This window comes from Camelus dromedarius, chromosome 6 (assembly GCF_036321535.1).
Source record: "Camelus dromedarius isolate mCamDro1 chromosome 6, mCamDro1.pat, whole genome shotgun sequence".
NCBI classification, from domain to species: Eukaryota; Metazoa; Chordata; class Mammalia; order Artiodactyla; family Camelidae; genus Camelus; species Camelus dromedarius.
In genome coordinates this window covers 5,595,943-5,615,527 of record NC_087441.1, presented here as the reverse complement: position 1 = coordinate 5,615,527, position 19,585 = coordinate 5,595,943, and the positions used below count along the sequence as shown (strand labels likewise).

The following is a 19,585-nucleotide window of genomic DNA, read 5'->3' as shown; positions in this document are numbered from 1 at the left end:
GAAAACACTGGACAATAATATCTACTTTTTAGTTCTATCGTGAGAACTAGAGAAAAATACAAGTACCAGAGTATAAAGGTATGGAAGGAAGTCAATAAATTGTAGCAAAACAATCAGAATCACCATGATCAATATAATCATAAAATGCCAAAGAGAATTCCTAAAGTGTGTGGATCTGTTGAATTAATGTGTGGAAGTTCAAACACAGATGCCATCTGCAATGAGCAAGGTACCATGTGAGGTGCTGGAAGTAAGCCAGGGACCCAAGCTGACAAGTTACCTGATTTTATGAGGTTTATAGACTCTTGGGATATGGACAGATAGACAATTGCACAGAATGTAGAAAAGAAATTTAATGATATCTGTAATAAGGTAGTTGAAGTTTTGGCCTGTCAGGGGAGTGAATGATGAGATGAAAGGCCAGATAACTATAGAAAAACTTAAGAGAGGAGTCAATGATGTGCAGAGTGAAAAATAATGTAGGTATAATAAAAGTATGAATTTAATAATCAAATATGGAACAGTCCTGGGAACAGACAGAGGCCAGGGTGGTCAGGGGAGTGGGCGCTCGAGATGTGGCAGGCCAGAGACCCCAGATGGGTGACATCACCCCTCCAAGAAAGCGCTGGTCCAGGTGAGCAGGGCGACCTGACTTCATCATGGAGCCTCCTGGTGGACAGGGTGGAAGTGCAGATGCCTTTGCTTCTCTAAAGGGAGTTAGGTGAGGGCTGGGTTGACGTCACAGTGAAGTCTGTGTAAGTGTGCGTACGTGTATTGTATGTATGTGTACACGATACAGTATGTGTATGTGAAGAATAATAATAGTATTGATAATAAAACAACAATAATGAAGCATTTGAAATATTTAAGTATTTATGTTCCAGCTACTGTTCATATATTAACTAATTGTCACAACAAATAAGAAGTAGGCACCATTATCCCAGTGAGCAGATGTCCCCCAGCTGACACAAGCAGGAAGTGAGGAGTCCAGCCCACGCAGCCTGGCCCCAGAGTCGCCGCCTGCAGCTCACGCTTCTCAACGATCCTCCCTTTAATCCGGGCTTACTGTAGCCAGGCTCTGCTGAGCACCGAATACCAAAGTATCATTTAACCCCCGCAACGCTCCACTTTGGTTTGGTCCATTTAGACAGATGCTGCAGGTTGTTCTATCCTTTTTGTTTGCCATTTTTCGCCCACATAGCATATTTTTAAATGAGAAATTTCACATAAAATTCCACATTCTTGGTTTCTCTTGATTAAATAAAAGGTCAGCCAGAATAAGCCCTCACCCCTACTTGCTAAATCTGGCAGGAGCTGCCTCCTGCACGGGGCCTTGGCCTCGCCCACCCACCGCAGTCCTCACCACAACCCACTGTCCACATCGACTTAAGTTTTAAATCACCTGACTGATCACTGGGCATGTGTGAGCACATGACCTTGGGGTAAACCTGTCCGTGGAGTAAAAAGAAGGAGACCGCAGAGCTTAGCACTTAGACCATCACCCACCTGGTTTAAACCCCTAGTCCACTACATACAAGTTCTTGTTTTCTTAATCTCTTTAAGCCTAATTTTCCTCAAATCTAAAATAGGGTTACTTCACTCAGAGTGTTATGAAACAATTAAATGAGATAATGCACGGAAAAAATTACGCTTGGAGTTCAATAATAATGTTTTACTGCTGTTTTCATTAAGACCTATTGGAAGTTGAAGCAACCAGGACTGGAGTACAGATCAGAGGACTAGAGGCAGCTGTTTACTGCACTGTGAGAGGCTAGTGGCAGAGGAGAGAACCCGGGGGAAGAGAAACTACGGGACTTTAAGACAGCACGTCTCCCAGACAGAAGCACTGTGCAGTGACCCCCCCAGAAAAAGGTCCACGCCAGGGGGTCAGGACAAAGCTAGGCGTCCCTCATGGATTTGTCATCCTGAGCGGATCTGCCCATGTAGCTGAAATGTTGTATCATAGCCGAATGCTGAATTACGTTTTTGAGTAACTGCACCATTTTCCCCAGGCTTGAGTCAGGGAGCCACAGTTTCCCCTTTTCTCAGTGCATCATTCAGGCTCGTTCTCAGCGCTCCCCTGCATCCATTCTGCCCGGTTCCCACCCTACCCGGGCCTTCGGCTTCTCACCTTTGAACCTTGTATGTAGGTGATTAACCTCTTTGCCTTCAATCTGTCACCAGCCTCAGTCCCAATGACAAACTGAGAAACAGTCCTAAAACATCATTTTATACGTGGTCTTTGTTTGTAGCACTTTGCCTTGGCCCCCCTTAGCCACAGAATAAAATCTGAACGCTCTGGCCGTCACTGCGGCCCATGTGGGAATGGCTGCACTATACTTCGGCCCCTGATGCTCCCAAAGTTCTTTGTCCTTTCGTGCCTCCTTGCCTATGCTCGCACCACTGAGCTGACCAGAGTGCCCGCCACGTCCCTACACACATTAGCATCCACACAACATTTAGCCAGATCCTACACAACTATCATGGCCTAGCTGTGACTGTGTTTTACACCAGAAGTCGGTTGGCAAATCTGTTCTCTAAAAGGCCAGAGGGAAAACACGCCGGGCTTTGCAGGCTATCCAGTTTGTGTTGCAACTACTCCATCCAGTTCTAGGGCACATGAGCTGCACGGACAACACGGGCAGACATGGGCGGGGCCGCAATCTGATAAAGCTTCATTAACGAAGACTGGAATTTAAACTTCATGTCACATTCATGGGTTCCGCCATATTATTCTTCTGATGTTTCCCAACCACTTAAAAATGTAAAAACCGTTTTTAGCTCATGGACTTAACAAAACAAGCAGAGGCCACAGCACATTGTGCTTTGCCAACCCCTGCTTTATGTGCATACTGTTCGTCGATCCGTAACCTTCCTTTTCAGTTTTTAAATGACATATAACTTACATTTAGCAACTTAAGCTCACCAATCTTAAACCAACAGTCGAACGAATTCTGACATACTCATACAACCACGTTCCCATCCCACAGATCGAGATATGAAACATTTCCAGGATCTTAGAAGGATCCTTCCTGGCAGCTTCTCAGAGACCCCCACCCCCGCTGAAACCTAACCTCTCACTGTTATGAAAGCAGCCTCTGCATTTCCTTCCAAATGGCCTGGATTAAAGAAATGGTGGCAATGACCGTGCACTACGTTAACTTTTACAGAGCAGTATATTTTTAAATGAAACTTCGGATACCACTAACCACTACAACCACATAGAAGTCTTTTATTTTTGATGATAGGTAATATCTGATGAGAAATCCTGAAAGGCAACTCTGGAAACACATGTCCACTTTTCAGGGCCTTCTGCCCACGCCGCCTCTGCTTACCTGGGCCAAGGTGAGCGTCGCTTGCTGGCAGGTGCTGCACTGTACCCTGAGCTTTCCCGGCTGCACTCCTTGACAGGGGCCTTTGCAATAGACATAAAAGCTGTTGTAGGCTCGTCTACCTGCTGGGGAGAAAAAGAAGCAGAGGAAATAGCCAATCAGTGCTGAATTCAAATTGAGACAAATTTCAAAACTAACTCCTCAGGAACATTTTGAGACATTAGTAGGATAAATAATCCAATGAAGATACAACAGTTTAATTTAGAAGATCTAGTTTTATACTCAAAAGAGTGAAATTTTTTTCTTCTCCTTGCCAACAGCCCTGTGACTTATCCAGCAAAGTAGCAGCCCGCTGCCGGGAGAGCTGGCCAAGGGTATTTGCAGCACAGGGAAATTTAACGCACTTTGCTGTTAAAGTTTTGAAAAGGACAAGGAATGTAAGACCATTGGAAATTCAGAGGCTGCCGCTCCTGAATTCTATCTCATGCGTCTGTACCCAGTCTGAAGGCTCCAGATATTTCCTCTTAAAATCTTATCTACAGGGACAAACCAGCCCACTTCTCATGACATGAATGATATGATCACAGCTTGCTGAGTTTCCAATGAAGACTTTCCAACACACATTCACACATAAAATAAAACAAGAGCCCTGAGGGGATTAACAGGCCCGGCAGCTGTGTGTGGAAATCGGGTGTTTTGCATGTCATGTGTTCTGCACCTAGACAAATGCTATTCAAATAATACATTTTCAAGAGCAAAAACTAGACCCAAAAAATTGATAATTAAACATCTCTGATCAAATCTCTCAAATGTCACCACATAGGGGTAGCATTATTATGTAAGTTAGGGGAGTCTTTCTGAATGGCTTCAGACTTGTATATCTACAAAGAACTAACTTTACTCAGACACATTTACCAGTAAAATAACCAACTTCCAAATTTCTAAAATTATTAAATAGTTCTTCTAATCCTTACTTCTTAGTGGGTGGTGGTAACATGAAAGGTCATGGCATAAAAATTTGTTCAAAATTTTACTCTTATCATCAAGAACACCTAGAAATAATGAAAAGTAAATATGTTTGACCATTATGAGTGAAAACTTTCAGTCTTTTAAATGCATATGCATTATTAAAAACAATTAATACAAAAATAATGGGAAAACAAAAAAAGATCCCGAAGTCTTAAGCAGCTCCATTTGCTTTACTAATTTACAAAAACAGCCTTTTTAGACAAATTTAAGTGTCATCTGTCTAGCCATCTTTACTAATATTATAGGTGACAATTCTTTGTAGAATGTAAACACAATGAAGATGCTGTTGAACTATATTCAATACCTTTAATTGCTTATAATAAAAAAAAAAGGAAAGGAATATATATGTGTATATAACTGAATCACTACACTGTACACCTGAAATTAACACAATATTGTGAACTGACTATACTTCAATAAAAAAAAAGAAATTTAAAAAAGTTTTATAATTTCATCATTTATTGATAATATATTTTGTAAATATTGCTTTCCAGAGATTGATATTTAGCTTCCAGCATGAAAGGGAAGATAAAATTTAAATATATATTTATATTGATAAAAAGCTATGATTTTGTGACATTTCTTTCCAGCTTTAGTGCCTTAATGTGCAAGATATTCAAGTCTATGAATATCACATTGCTATTAGCAAATATAATGATTACATAAAATATATTCTTAAGGTTTTATGTGTATCATAAATGCAACAGATAGGACCATATATTAAAGTTATAGAAATACCATAACAACCGACAGAAGATCACAGGAACTGTGACAGTTTTAATGTGTACTAAGATGAGCTTAGTGAAGGAGGCAGGAGCTTTTTATCATTAAAACAGGTATCAGCAACGTGAACAAAATCCAATTCACAATTTTTATAACCTACTGTAAAGGTTAAACAGAAAAAAAAAAGGAGGAAGAAAAAGGAGAGATTGCAGAGACACTAACATCGTTGAAAGAGTGTATTAGCAAGGACTTGACAATAGTAAACGAAGCATCTCAGAAACTGCAGGAAACTAAATGACTCTTCTCTCTCCCTTTGGGCGATAGCAACGTTTGCAATATTGTTTCAGCTAATGATAGAGCCAGGCAGAATGTGAAGACTGGGACACCCACCTCTGCGTGCTACAACCTTCACTAAAGTCCTTGAGAAGTTAGTCAGAAAATACCGCATGCCAAAGCCCGCGCCCTAGAAGCATACGAGATGACATGCAATCTATTACACAGTGCTTCCCAGAGCCAGCGCCAGCTGGGGATTAATGGCCGGTCTAAGGAAGATCAAGGTCAGGCCAATCTCGGCTACAGCAAATTTCAAGCTACTGGCGCTAGCTGGTTGAGCAGCGAGGGCTTCAGGTAAATCTTGAGAGCTGCTTTTCAGGACGGCTTCCCCCACCTATTTGGCTACATCATACTCTTGAAAACTGGCAAGCTTCTCTGTGTCAGGCTGGGGTCTGGAGTGCACAGGACAGGGATAAGCACGAACAACACCCTGACAATCTTCTGGGCAAGGTTCCCGTTGGACCTGATGGAAGGGTCTAAGGTAGACTCAAATATGGAGCCATAACTCCTACAGGAACAGCAAAGCCATGGGATCAAGGACCCAGAAAACTCTCCCTCGGTATACATCTGTCTCCGGTCAGTAATGTGAATCTTCCTGCTCTTACTTCAGCTGCATCTTAAAATCCTTTTTCTCTCTTAATCAACTCTTTCATATCGCAACCCTTTCACTGCCCAAAACAATCAAAACAGCTTGTGCTTGTCTTTATAGATTTCCCTCTTTTTATATAGTAGGTTTTAAACATATAGAAATACTTTAAAAATCTTACAAATGACAACCTTCCCTGTAATTCACCAGTTGTGAATATTTCGCCGTACTCTGAGTGCACCCTGTGTGTGTACATATACACACATGTACGACACAGACATACTTTTTCGGCTGAATGATGTTTAAGTTGAAGACATCATGCTACTTCACCCCTAAATCCTTCAACATCCTAAAAATAAGAACTTTTTCATCAAAAACAATAGAGCTTTTTGAGTGAGTTGGTTGTTTCAGCTGTTCTATTCAGACCAAGGGAGTAGACCCCAAGTATCCCTTACAGACACTGCAGTGCTTTGCAGGCTGCTCAAAGGTGTCAAGCCAAAAAACCAGGAATCCTTCAGTCAAACCATTTTTTAGGTGATGCCAAGCTAAGCAAGTCTTCTCACTTCAGGACTTTACAGACTCCTGGGGACAGGAAGTACAGAGCACGGTCCGTTCCAACCTCCACCAGACCTCAGAAGCCTTCCTCTCATGAAGCATCTTGTGTAAAGGCATTTCTCAGAAAAAAAATTTGGAAAAAAAATCTGGAGGAAGGACTAAGGTGTCGGGTTTGATCTACAGCAAGGCCAACTGCTAATATTTATAAACACATATTATTAAGCACTCCTGCTGAAGAGCCTGTTGACAAGCTCTCCCCTCCAACACGGAAGCCACCCGTGAGCTTGTACAATTATTTGTATCACGAACCAGGAAGTCTGGTCTACTCACGTGATGATTTTACAAAGTGACTTCAGAAGTTTTTTTGTTTGTTTGTTTTTGTCTGGATGGAAGTTAAAAGCACAGTTAGTGTTCAGGGCCCCTTTAAAGTGTGAGTCACTATGTCCATTCAGAGCATCCATAGTGTTTATCATTTTATCATTATCTTAAGGTTTTCTCTCCCACTTTGTCTGGCTAACATAATCCTTCCTTGAGTCTTTTCTTTTCCCTTACTCTCTTGGTCCAGAAAATTGCCAAAAACATTAACAACATTCACCATGTACTGAGCAAAATCCCTATTTAAAAAGAATATATATTATTTGCCTTGGCTTTTTGAAAAACTAGCCTAATGTGCACAGTTTCCACCTTTAATGTATTTTAGATAATGGGCTTATGGCCTGAAGATGTTGTTTTAATAAGATAAATAAACCCTTAGGAAAAGTCATTCTGATTCTGATGAAAACCTGTCACTGACCTCAGAAGTTTCCATCACTGGTTGTCACAGAGAGTCAAGAGTTTAATTGCCTGGATAATCTGTTTTCTAGGGGAGAAGAGAGTCGGATTCAACACACATTATACCCTGGCAAAATGATGCTCAGTGTCAGTATGCTGTAAAGCAGCAGGGACACACTGGTTTAAACTTATACTTACTACGAATGAGCATATTGAAATACTAAGCAGAACAAACTGTCCATAGGAAATTTCTGTGGCCACGGAAATGTACTCCATCCGCTTTCTCCCACATAGTAGCCATTAGCTACAGCTGCTTACTGAGAATTTGGCTAGAACTATCAAGAGACTATTATTTTGGGGTTTTTTAAATATAATTTTAAGTAATTTGTATTAACAGCCATATGTGTGTAGAAGCTACCAAAGCAGACAGCACAGAAGAGAATAAGTAACAACGGTGTGTCTTGTCCCCTCTCCCCCTCCCTAATTAGGCAGGCAGACAGCGATACTAAGAAGATTCTTCTGTCACACCAAGATGCCCAATAGCCGGCGTCAAGTGTGCTAATATAAAAACAATGTAGCGAGAAAGAAGGGGAAGGGGGAAGGCTTGAACTTGAGGCCCCGGGAGGTAGGGCAGAGATGGGTGGAGACTTGGGTTCTGCGTAGTGTCAGAGGCAGAGCAGGGCTGATCCCCACTCCTTCCTACAGCCCCGACCCCCCCACACCTCTGCCCCTCTCCACTGCCAGCACCAGCTTCGAACTCTGACCCATATATATTCAAGGTTCAGTTGCAATGGCACTTCCTCTAAGAATGCTTCCCTTGACTTCCCCATAAGGATATCTCCCTAAAACTTACTTCTAAGAGTAGGAAAGTGCCCAGCTTAGTCTGGTCACCTTTAAACAACAGACTTGTCTTCACATCAGGAAGCCGGCACCTGATGAGGAGGAGCCCCTGGAGTGAGCACCTTTCACAGAGCTCATCCAGCCCCCCGCCACTGCCCGGCCTGGCACTCCGCATTTTCAGCCCTCCTGCCTCCTTCTGATGATCACTCTGTTCTTGTTTTCTAAGTATCAAGGATATTATTGCTGTCTGCGCCATTAGCTGCCTTGATCAGCTGTAACCTGCCATGTTCCCTCGGTTTACCTCTTCCTCTAGTCACTTAGGGAGTAACCTCAGTCCTGTTTGACTCCTATGAACCTGCTGTGGAACAGACCAATGGAAAGAGTTTCTGAACCTGTGACCTTGGCCCCGTGATAGGGAGCTGGGGCACAGAGAATCTTCCCCCGCAACATTTGTCAGAATTCTTGCTCATATTTCTGGATGGTGGTCCTTCAGCCTGTGCTCGACCACATTTGCTGGATCATATCGCTCGTGAGCACGACACATATACGTTAGGTGAAAAAAATCAGTACTCCCTCTGCCAGCCGGGAGGCTTATCTTTGCAGAACCCCTTCTTCCTTACGCTGGCCTCGTACTAGCCATTAGTTCTAGTCTGAACAGTGCACACTGAATTAATTGGTCTAAGGTTCCATATGAAATCCATTCAGTGCTACTCCTGGAATTATCTCCTCTGCATGAAACCTGCTTTGGGTCATCAAAAACACAAGGCTCAGGTCCACTCCAACCTAATGAAAACTGGAAGAAGGATTTGGCCCCATACACATTCTGTATTTGCCCTACTTCTCCTATTGTTACAGCCCCTTGTATGCAACACTGCCCCCTGTTTCATATGTTCCAAATGGCCAGTGCAGTTCCTTGAACTTAGTAAATATTCAGTAAATATTTGCCAGGTCAACGAAGTCTCCCATTTTTCAAATGATATGAAAGCTATAGCAGGTATGGTAGTTTGAGAGCAAAATTCACATTAAATAGAATGTAGCCATTAATACCAAATATTCGGAACACCTTTCCATGAGCCAAACTTGCTGGACTAACTTCACACATTTTTCAAAGTATTCGTATATCATATTTTAGATTGGCAACATTAATATTTTCTTAAGATCACAAAATGATTAGTATGATAAGTAAAAGTAAAATTTAAAAAAAGAATACTTAAAATTTTGTATAGAAATTAGTAAACTGAATGTGGAGTGAAAAAAATGAATTCTGAAAATTGACAAATAGAACCACTTTAAAGCAGGATGGTCATTACACATAAACACTTTTATTTCAATCCTTTTCCAATGGGTTGCTGCACCCCACTGAATCCAGCTTCACCACCGCACGCTTTTAACAAGCCACAGTCTTACCTCCTGCAGAGTCACCAAGGTAATGCTGTGTTATAAACAACTTCCAATTGCATAATCATCCATCCAGTGTATGCACTTTCAAAACATGTTTAGCAATCCCTAGAGGGAGACTCTACCCTTAAAAGTTATAACTTAATTCTCAATTTTTGTGCTCGGGTTTTTAAAATTAATGTATCTGCAACATAATTTAATCCAGTGAGGTAAAAACTGCTGATGAAAGCTAATGTCTTGGCCTGTTTTGTTGTTGTTGTTGTTGTTGTTGCCAATTTATTCTTTCATTATTCATTTTAAGAGTAATAACCAAACCTCCCCTGCCAAGACTAAAATATAGAATAAGCATAAGTCAAGGAACAGGTTAAATAAATAACCAGGTTTGAAGCCAAGCAGGGTAAACCCAGCCGCTTACTCTTCTCAGAAAAGGTCTCAGGCAGGGATGGTTAGGGTGGGCGCCAGAAAGCTCTCAGCTCTTCAAAATGCTGAGTGAACGCCCCCAACTCAAATTTAGGGGGAAGAAACTGCTGACGCCGCAGATGGCTGTGTCTGGTTTCCTCAGAATATAACCTCCACAGCCAGGGACACACCCGTCCAGGTCCAGCCCAAGTCTTGCCTCATCGCCTTCGGTGGCTCAACTGACCCTCATGCTGCTTTCTCATGTGCAAAACAGAGATGAGAACAGCACCTAACTCACACGCTTCTGTGAGGGTTTTAAAAGGAGAAATGCAGCTGCGGCCCTTGCAGTGTCTGATGCTCGTCAGCTTTTCTTACTTGCTGTCAAAAAATTTAGAGCTCGGGTTATTCGCAGGTGCTCGCGCCTGTGGGCACTTCCTCCTCCTGCTCCCTCGGGCGGCTGTGCTTCTGCTTCTACGAATGTTAATTCTTACACATTATTTCCATCTTAAACCTACCTCTAAAGTTTTAGAAATGTCTGGGGTATAATTCTTAAAATGGCTTCAAACCCAACCAAATCCTTTACAATGAAATATTTAATAATATTATGGAATATAAACCATGATGGAAAGTCCTTAAATTGATTTAAGAGTCACATTTCTTTCCATGAATCACTATTATTATGCAAGTGACACAGGTGGATTGTAGAAAAGTTAGGAAAGAATACAGTAGACAATGAAACAGGTCCGGTCTAGCGGGTAACATTTTCAAGCTGGCTAATGCACTTAAAAAAATAAAGCATTTCCAAAATAAAAACTGCTTTTTATTGTGTCATTTGTAAAATGTTATTCAAGGAGATTCAAAATGGATTCCAAAATTTCATCTTCATGGCAGGCTTGCTCACATTAGTGCTTATTCTTCTTTGAAAGGTAAGCACGATCGTCTCCACTTCATAAATGAGGAAACGCACGTTCAAAGAGGTTGAGTGCTGTCCCCAAGGCAGCCATGCGGTTGTCAGAGATTTGAGTGTAAGTTTTCCTGATTACAAACTTACGCGTTCTCCTCGACTGCATGGTGATAACCTTGATTCAGATGGTGGTTATTATTAAATACTGTGGGGGACTGAAGCAATGGCTGCTGAAAAGTGGCACTTGAACACAGGCTGGCAATTAAGGACCATTGCCAGCAATCACCGACTGCTTCAGCATCAGCCTCGCCACCCCCCTTCCCTCGTTCAACCAGCGCTAAAGGTTTCATGGAAACTTCCATTAACGTTCTACAGCACGGCCTTCAGCAAGAACGCGCAGGTACAGCAATTATCAGTAAAGAAAAGCAAATCTCATTTTTAAGGGGGTGCACATATTCTAAAATTGTACGTTATACCAAGAAATGGTAATCTCTGGCAAAATACTAGAATCAATAGAATTTCTTAAGTATTCTGACAGGAGTGACACCTTTCTCGATATTTTAAAAAATGATTTTAAAACCTCCTTATTTCAAATGTTCTAAGTGTGAGTGAAACCTGTTAAGAAAAGGAACACCCAGAGAAACAGCATCAGTTAGAAAATAGCAAGCAAGGAGCTCCCCACCACAACATTCTCGATCTTATTTCACTCACAATAGCCACTATCAGAACTTTGGGATAAGTATTTCATTCAGGTACGGTATTTCCAATCTTCACTACTGCCATTAAACGTCCTCTTACAGTTTGCGCTGTTTCACGCATCCTATCTTGCTTGCACCAAATGATAAGACAAAATATATAAATGTGAATAAATCTGGTCTTTCCCAGTATTGATTTCAGAAGGCCCTGGGTGGGAACTGAGATTCGTGAAGTCTCTACTACTTCTTGAAATATGAGAAGAATTCATTTTCTTCAGGGACATGGTGATTAGTTAGAAGTGTGAGATGATGCCATCATGTTGAGGGAAAAATATACAATTACTGTCTTCTTTTAATCAAGGCTGATAATACTGTGGATTATGTATGTTCCTAACAGTACACATTAGAATCACGCTGGTCCAAACACTCTTCACAGCTACGCTAGACCCTAGGACCGTGACAGTCTTTCTACTTTGTGGATTCCCTGCTCAAAACGCCTCCAGGACCCATCTACGTGTTCGCCTACAACAGCATTTTTCCACTGGAGGGTGAAGATGTACCATCCAGGGTCCTGGGGTTGGAGGCCAAAGGAGGGTGGGGCAGGGGACTGTGAAAGTCCCTGCTTCTACCTTTGCAGAAATTCGTTTACACTTTGTGTCTTACTACAAAATATATATCTATCATTTTATATAGAAATATTTAAAATTGTTAATCATTATTGAAAATGACAGTCTTAGACTATGTACTCTATTCAGGCACTAAAAATCACAAAAAATAGCTATTCACAGCTGAAATTATTTATCATAGCCCTTCCTGATTTTCTCCCAGCCAAGTACCCAAACTTAATTACCACTGTCGTATGCAGTATCAAAACCAAAACACTTGTGATTTCCACCCCGTGTGTCCTCAGGCCTCCATACCTGCCTTTGGCCTGGGACCAGTTTCCTTCAGGAGGAAGTCCCGTTCAGCTTTAAAGTCTGTACCAAGTGTCCAGTGCTACCCAGTCCTTGAGAAGCCTTGCCTGCCTTTCCCCGACCCACAGGCAGAGAGGACGTCCCTCCCCCCACAGCTCCATCGCGTGGTTCATTTGGCTTGTGTGTTTGTAATTAGCGTCACGGTAATTACTGTGTACGTCTGCTTCCTTGTGGAACCCGTTTTCTAAGTATGAAGACTCTGCTTTCCTCACCTTTGTATTTCAGAGCTTGGCAAGGCACTGGGGAATCAACAGCACTTAGCTTAGTGACTCGTTCACAGGACGGACACAAAAGAACTACTAAATGAGCACAAATTATTTGCTAAAATTTTTAAATTTTCCTTAAACATTCAGTTTTAGGGGTCTCTTATTTCCCCTGATGTGGTCACTGATGGTTGTGTGTCCCTCCCCTACAGCCTCAGCATCCGTGAACTGCATGATCATTTGTTCCTGCTGATTAAAGCCCTCAGTATCTAAATTACATCTGCACATAGATAGACACAGATTAGATAAGCATCTCGATTTCCTAATTAATTCTCCTTATTATAAATACCTAAGAAAATTATGTCATAAGAACTTGTTTCAGCATTTTTATTCCACTATTGTTAAATGAAATTTCACCAAGAACCATAAACACAGATAAAATATTTTTTAAAGCAGCACCAGTTTCACGAACACTCCTGTTAAACCAACTCCTTGAGACTTCTCGTATGATTCTCTGACACCAATATTTTCTAAAATAGTTGCTCATATGAGAAACAATTTATTTTCTCTGCCTTTTGAAATGTGGGTAAATATGCAGTGCCGTCAGTTGCGTCGTGGTACCTCATGTGCACCAGGTAAGAACAATATGTCAGGTGTGTCTAAATGCAGATGGACTGTCTACTACCCTTGAGGTTCCCTCTCCTTTCCTTCCCCTCTTCTTCTCTGGACTTAAGTAATTTCCCAGAGGTCATCCCATGTATATGCTCTCTAGAACCTATTAATTCTCCAAATTGCTTTCATATTAATTTTCCTTAAGTAAATCTGATCATATCATTCTCATAAATGTCTCCTCTTTGCTTCTTGGATGAGATTCAAACACTTTTGCTTAATAAACTTAGCATCTCCACTGCTTGCGTGAAACTATCACATCCTCACCTTCCCCTATTTTTCTCTACTTCAAGCTGAACCAGGCCCTCACAAGTCACACCCTTTCCTACTTCTACCAGAAAAATCATCTGAAACTTGGAAATGAGGCCAAAAATGTGGGTGGCAAGTCCTTTCGATATCATGGGGGCAAAAACCATCCAAAAGCGTTCCAGGGCAGTGCTGTACAGTAGAGCCTTCCGCGGTGCTGGAGATGTTCCGTCTGTGCTGTCTGCTAGGCCAGCTGCTGGCCATATGCGGCGACTCAGAACACGAAGTATGGCTAATGCAACCGAGAAGCTAAGTTTTTAATGCTATATACGCTTTTTATGTAAATGTAAATAGCCAGTTGTGGCCACACAGGAATGTAGTCATTGTTTCACATTGATTGAAGGTCCCAGACTTAGGGAAGTTAACTGTCACTGGTAGATTTTTGTCCAGTAGATATGCAGGTAATTTCTGTCCTGAGAAACAGAAAACCGCAAAGGTGTATGGTCTGTTGGACATCTCTCTGTAGCTCTATAGATAAACATGAAATGGATCCCTAATTTCTCAAGTGCTCTTTGAACTGGTCATAGTATTTTATATGTCCCTCATTAACTAATGAATTAAATAAAACCTTTTACATGTGTTCATGTGCTATTTGCTTGAGAGGCATGATATTACATTTTGTAAACTGTGCTTTAACACCTTGTTTTTAGCAAGAGAGAAGACTGTAGTCCTAACAGGGACTGTCTCTGAACACAAGCACCCAAGCACACAATAAATATTCACCTCTGTTCCTTCCCCTTTGCCCCTAACATCATCTAAAAATGCATCATTTGCCTCTATTTCTACATTCCCTAATTCTCCTCTCCCCTCAGTCTTTTGGGGACCATAATTATTACCACCTTCTCCAAGAACTCTTAGTGATTCATCCGTCAGATGTAAGTCCTCTGCTCCTAAATTCTCATTACATTTTATTTACATTTTTCTCTGGGTAGTTAAATCGTTCTCTATCCCACTATATCCCATAGGTATTTTTAGCAACTTCATTAGACTTTAGATTTTTGAGGGTGGAGACTACATTTTACTGCATTCTCCCTGTGTCAATGAATAAATAATGTCAAGTACGTGGAGGAAATCAAACAGCTAGACCCGAAACTAACTTGCAAAAGATAAAATCGTAATACACTGACCCTAAAATAACGTAAGCTCTGTGACAATGCAGTGAGGAATGTTCTTCCAGACCCATTAAAATGATGTGCAGGTTGGTAACTGGTTTTACAGTCGAGATTCTAAAACAAAACGTTTCTCAGCTTCTGTTATTTGGCAATGCTAAATGAATGTTGTCAGAAGATTAAATATAAATTGGTTATAAATCTTCATTTAACTGCATCGTGTAGGGAAGGCTACAGTACAACAGCCATGTTTGTGTCAGCATTAAGAAAATAAAGAGTCCTATTTTAATAGTAGTAAGACTGTTGAAATTATTGTTTATTCTGCATAATAAGCTTCAGATTTGAGGGTGATGCCACCGATGGTCATCACTGAATATATGAGCAAGGCTAAAAAACTGGGGACAATGAACTAGCCCTTCTGGATTCCAAATGGACAGACTGGCCTCTTCCCACCGGCTGTGGTCACCATTTGCAGGGTGCACTGTCCTTGCCTGGAAGGTATGCCCATTTGCTGACCAGATTTTCCAAATTGATTGAAGAATCTCATTTCGGAATAGTCCTTGAAAAATTTAGTTTGCCTGACTTTTCAGGCAACGACCCGTGGTTCGATCACCTGTCCAAACCACCTGGTGGCTTGGATGCCATCTAGTTGTGACCTTGTAAACAGTCCCTGTGAAGCTCCATCGGCCCCCTTGACTGGAGCCTCACTGTCTCACAGACACGAGAGCTTGATGAATGCCCTTACCTACACACGGAGCGAGGCTTCCCTGACGGATGCGACCAGGCTGCATTACTGTAACTGCAAAAGTCAGCAAAATCTTACTTAAAAGTAAGGCTCTTCTTTTGGTTATGTATTTCAACTTGGGGAAGATCATTTGGGGAGATAAAATAAGGGCTCTGGAAGAAATTAGGGCTTTGATGATTAAGAAAACACTTATTAGGTTAAATCTGAATTGCAGTAGTAATCATGATCTAAGAATTATACCTGGAGAAGCCTGTAATAGGCATACATATGTATAGTCACAAAATACATATACACTTATAAACGTATATGGAAATTATATTGTAAATATATATGTTGCCCTTTGGCCACTAAAAGGAAAACGGCTAAGGATGTGTCAGAAAGAAGAAAAACATGAAAGTTCAGAACGATTTACACAGGCGAAGAGGCAGCCGAGAAGACGCTACAGAGAAACAGACAAGGAGAGCTGCCCGGGAGAAAGCACACACGCAACAGCCGGGGGGCCGCGGGCGAGAAAGACCAGGACGCGAGCACACGCGGTTTCCCGGAGAACCGCTCCCGGTCCTGTGACCTCCGGGAGGTCCATGGAGGTCGTGCAACGTCCATGCTCCGTCGTCAGCTCTGCGATGCAAGTGGGGATGGCACCTCTTGACAGTCCTCCATGCGGTACATAAAGCAAGGCCCTTCCTCAGTTTCCCCTCTGTTTCCTTGTAGCCACCGTTTCCTCCCTCTCTTCCTACAGCCTTCCTGGGTGGGAGGTGAGGGGTGCAGAAAAGCAAACACTCATGTATTCTCGTTTGCTCCCCTTACTTCACGTGCTGTCAGACTTGGTTCCCTAACTTAAAAAAAAAAAAAAAAAGACTATCAATAAATATAATACCTCAATTAAAGGAGGATTTAAATTTCCATAGAGTATAATAACCATTTCTAGCTCAAGAAAAAAATACTGTCCACTGAGGAAGGAGACAGAGGAACGTGGGATGAAATTCCAGCACAGTCTCTTGGTGGAAGAAACAGGTGGCTAAGTGAGCAACTGAAATAAAAACACCACCCACACAACTCAAACACAGCACTCCACCTGGAAGTGAGCAGTCTGCCTTCTAGAGGACGAGCCACGGCTGCCCGGATGAAGGACCACAGCCCAGGAACTTCACAGGACCCTGGACAGTCAGTGCTTCCTGGGGGGCAGCATGACCATGACTGGAGGTGCTTCCAGGACACAGAGCAGCTCCCGCTCACTCCATGCTGTAGACACCCCGCTGGGGGAGTCCATCCCTGGCGGGGTGTGAAGCTAGGTGGGCGTGTGCAGCCCCACCACAGGGAGCAAAAGGCAGGAGTGGATCATGCTCTCTAAGCAAGGGGTACCGGGCTCCTGAGTAGGGGGTGCTGTCCTCCTGCAGAAGAGGGCCATGGAACACAGAGTCAACAAAATCAGGAGGTTGGCTGGGATCTGTTTGTCTGTTCTGTGGTCCAGGGCATGAGGCAGAGGGAGGGATGTTGGGGTGGGGGGCAGTCGAGAGCCCTGGGGAGGACTGCAGCTGGGGGACAGGACGAGCCCGCTCTAGACAGCCCCCTTGCAAATCCATATATCTGGCTGGGGTCTGGAAAACGGTTATTTGTTCAGTTCTAGTGTTTTGTTATCTTCGAAGCTCACTGGGTAATTCTCATGCACCACAAGGTGTGGAAACTATTCATAAAAACATTCATGAGATTCAGATGTCAGCTGAGTGGACAGGAAACAGTCATTCCAGGAGAGAAAGTGGCCTGCTTTGTGGGGTCCCACTGAGACCGTGCTGAGGCCCTAAGGACAAAGGCCCAGTGGGGGGGCCTGGTGCAGCAGCGGGGGCGTGCGATGCTCAGAGGCCTCCACGTGTGGTCTTCCCGGGCAGTGATTTAAAGAAAGGGCATCTTCTCATCTCCTGTCCGTCTCCCTGCTGCCGGGACATATGCTCCTCTATTCAGACAACTCTTCTGTAAGAATCAGCCAAAGACTCGGCTTATCTTTATAGACACTTGCCCATGAAATCCACCAGAGCCTAGTAAACTCAGAGGTCTGTAAAATACTTCTTTATCTAAGAACTGTATAAGCAACAACCACACTGTTTGGTAAAAATAATAAACACTGACAATCCATTCACTTTTTCAGCTCTTCAGTTTCCTCCTCTGTTCATTACCGGTGGTTCTATTTCATTTCTAAATTGACTGCACATTGCGAAATCTGGCCAAATGGATCTTTGCGTAGATAGGTGTTTTGCTTCTGCCAAGGATGATTTTCATTCAGAATACACAAGAAGAGGCAATATTAGATACAAAAATGCACTCAAGTTTTAAAATAAAGATGAAAAAAAATGTGCATCATTCAACTGTCCTCCTCAACATGGGGAGAAAAAGCACACTTTATGAAGATAAGTCCTTTTCACTCCATTTCACAAATGAAGATCTACAATTAAGCCACTCTTGTTTAGGTTGCTGGTGTTTGGTGCTTTGATTCTTTGGTCAGGAAATAATTACATTTTCGAGGTTAAATGATGCCTGTGTTGGAGGTGTGCCATGAAAACCACAGTAAATGTCACTGAGCTGCAAGAAATATACACCATTGTGGTTGCTGTTCTATAACCGCTTCTTCTTTGCATGAAAATTAATTATAAACATCTTCTGTTCTGGGTTGTATGACTTTGAGATCTTGGCTTATAGTGAAACTATGAGAGTAGAAATATTTTTATGTTCTTTAGCTTGTGCTACTTAAATATTTTTAATGCCACCTTCCATCACTATCAGGTATCATTTATTGAGTGTCCACTACTGTGCCTGCCTGGTGCTAGCTTCCGTTGAAGATCCCTGAGAAGTTTGCATGTCTGTTGCATGAGATGGAACCTCCGGGTTGCAGAAATGTAATCTGCCCAGAGCCACATGGCTTTATAAACGCCATTTGTGGGATGTAAACCCAACTCAGGATGACTCGAGTGCCCTTGCTCTTTTGGGTTGGCCATAGTGTGCTCAGCCTTTCAAATTAGGTTTGATACTTGAAAGGTAGGTTCTCGAAGAAAATAAAATCAAACTTAAAAACTGGAAAGTAGGGGAGAGGTTGCATTTAACGTAATGTAAGACTCAGAAATAAATGGATTCAAATACCAGGTGGTTTTCAGTAAGACAGGTACTGAAAACCTTCTGAGCCTCAGTTTCTTTACCTATAAAGTGGGGGAAAACAGTATCTACCTCAAATCAAGGCTGAGAGCAATAAATAAAAGAAAATATGTAATTCCTGGAAGGTATTTCCAAATCTCCTGAGTGCGGATGGTCAGGATGAGCCCAGCTGGGCCAGAATGCATGTAGAAAAAAAATCTCCACCTAAACATTAGAGTGAGGAATCATTAAAGGGTAAAAAGTCAAGATTCAGCTACGAGGAAGTCTGCAGCGAAGAACAGAGTCCTGATGGGCCCAGATGGGCCACGTGGAGCAAGGCGGGGAAGAGCAGACAGTCCCAGCGGAGAGTGACTTTCAGGGGGCAACACTCGTCAAACACCGCAGCCTGTCCCAAGGCTCAGAACTCAGCAGGGACTCATCATGAAAGGGTCATAAATAGGGATGTACTGACTAAGTCCCCAACGAAAGCTAAATGTCCTGTTTCACCCTGGTCTTGAAATGGGACGTATCGTGAATGTGAATGTATTGACAGGCAACATCTGTTCCTAGATGATCTTGTGCTGTTGTGGTCAGCTGTCTCGTTCTCTTGTTAAAGCTTCTTTCCAAGGAGTCAGATGAGTAGATAAAGAAGAGTCAGATGAGCAGATAAAGAAGAGAACGATAACCTAGGCAACCTGAAAACTTCCCTGCTTGTGTCGGATGTGCCGGTGGGGAAGGCCCATTCCTGCTGGCCTTCTTTCTTTCTGAAGAATCTGATGTACAAATAATGCATATTCTGCCTATGTTTCTTTGCAAGATGTTTTTTATGAAGTAAGGAATTATTTCTTTTCTCCTTTGTTTCTTCGCTTCTTCATCATCCCCGGAGCCCAGCTG

At 42.4% G+C, this 19,585-nt stretch overlaps 1 protein-coding gene across 3 annotated transcripts in view; it reads right to left on the bottom strand.

The window, feature by feature from the left end:
* Positions 1 to 19,585, bottom strand: part of PRKN (parkin RBR E3 ubiquitin protein ligase) — a 1,163,915-nt gene that overhangs the window by 738,777 nt on the left and 405,553 nt on the right. For 2 of the 3 annotated variants that reach the window (XM_031456655.2, XM_031456658.2), the window contains exon 4: positions 3,336 to 3,457. In XM_031456655.2, coding sequence (XP_031312515.2) covers positions 3,336 to 3,457 — 122 coding nt within the window. The remainder of the gene's footprint in view (positions 1 to 3,335; positions 3,458 to 19,585) is intronic. The other variant, XM_031456656.2, reaches the window with a different exon arrangement.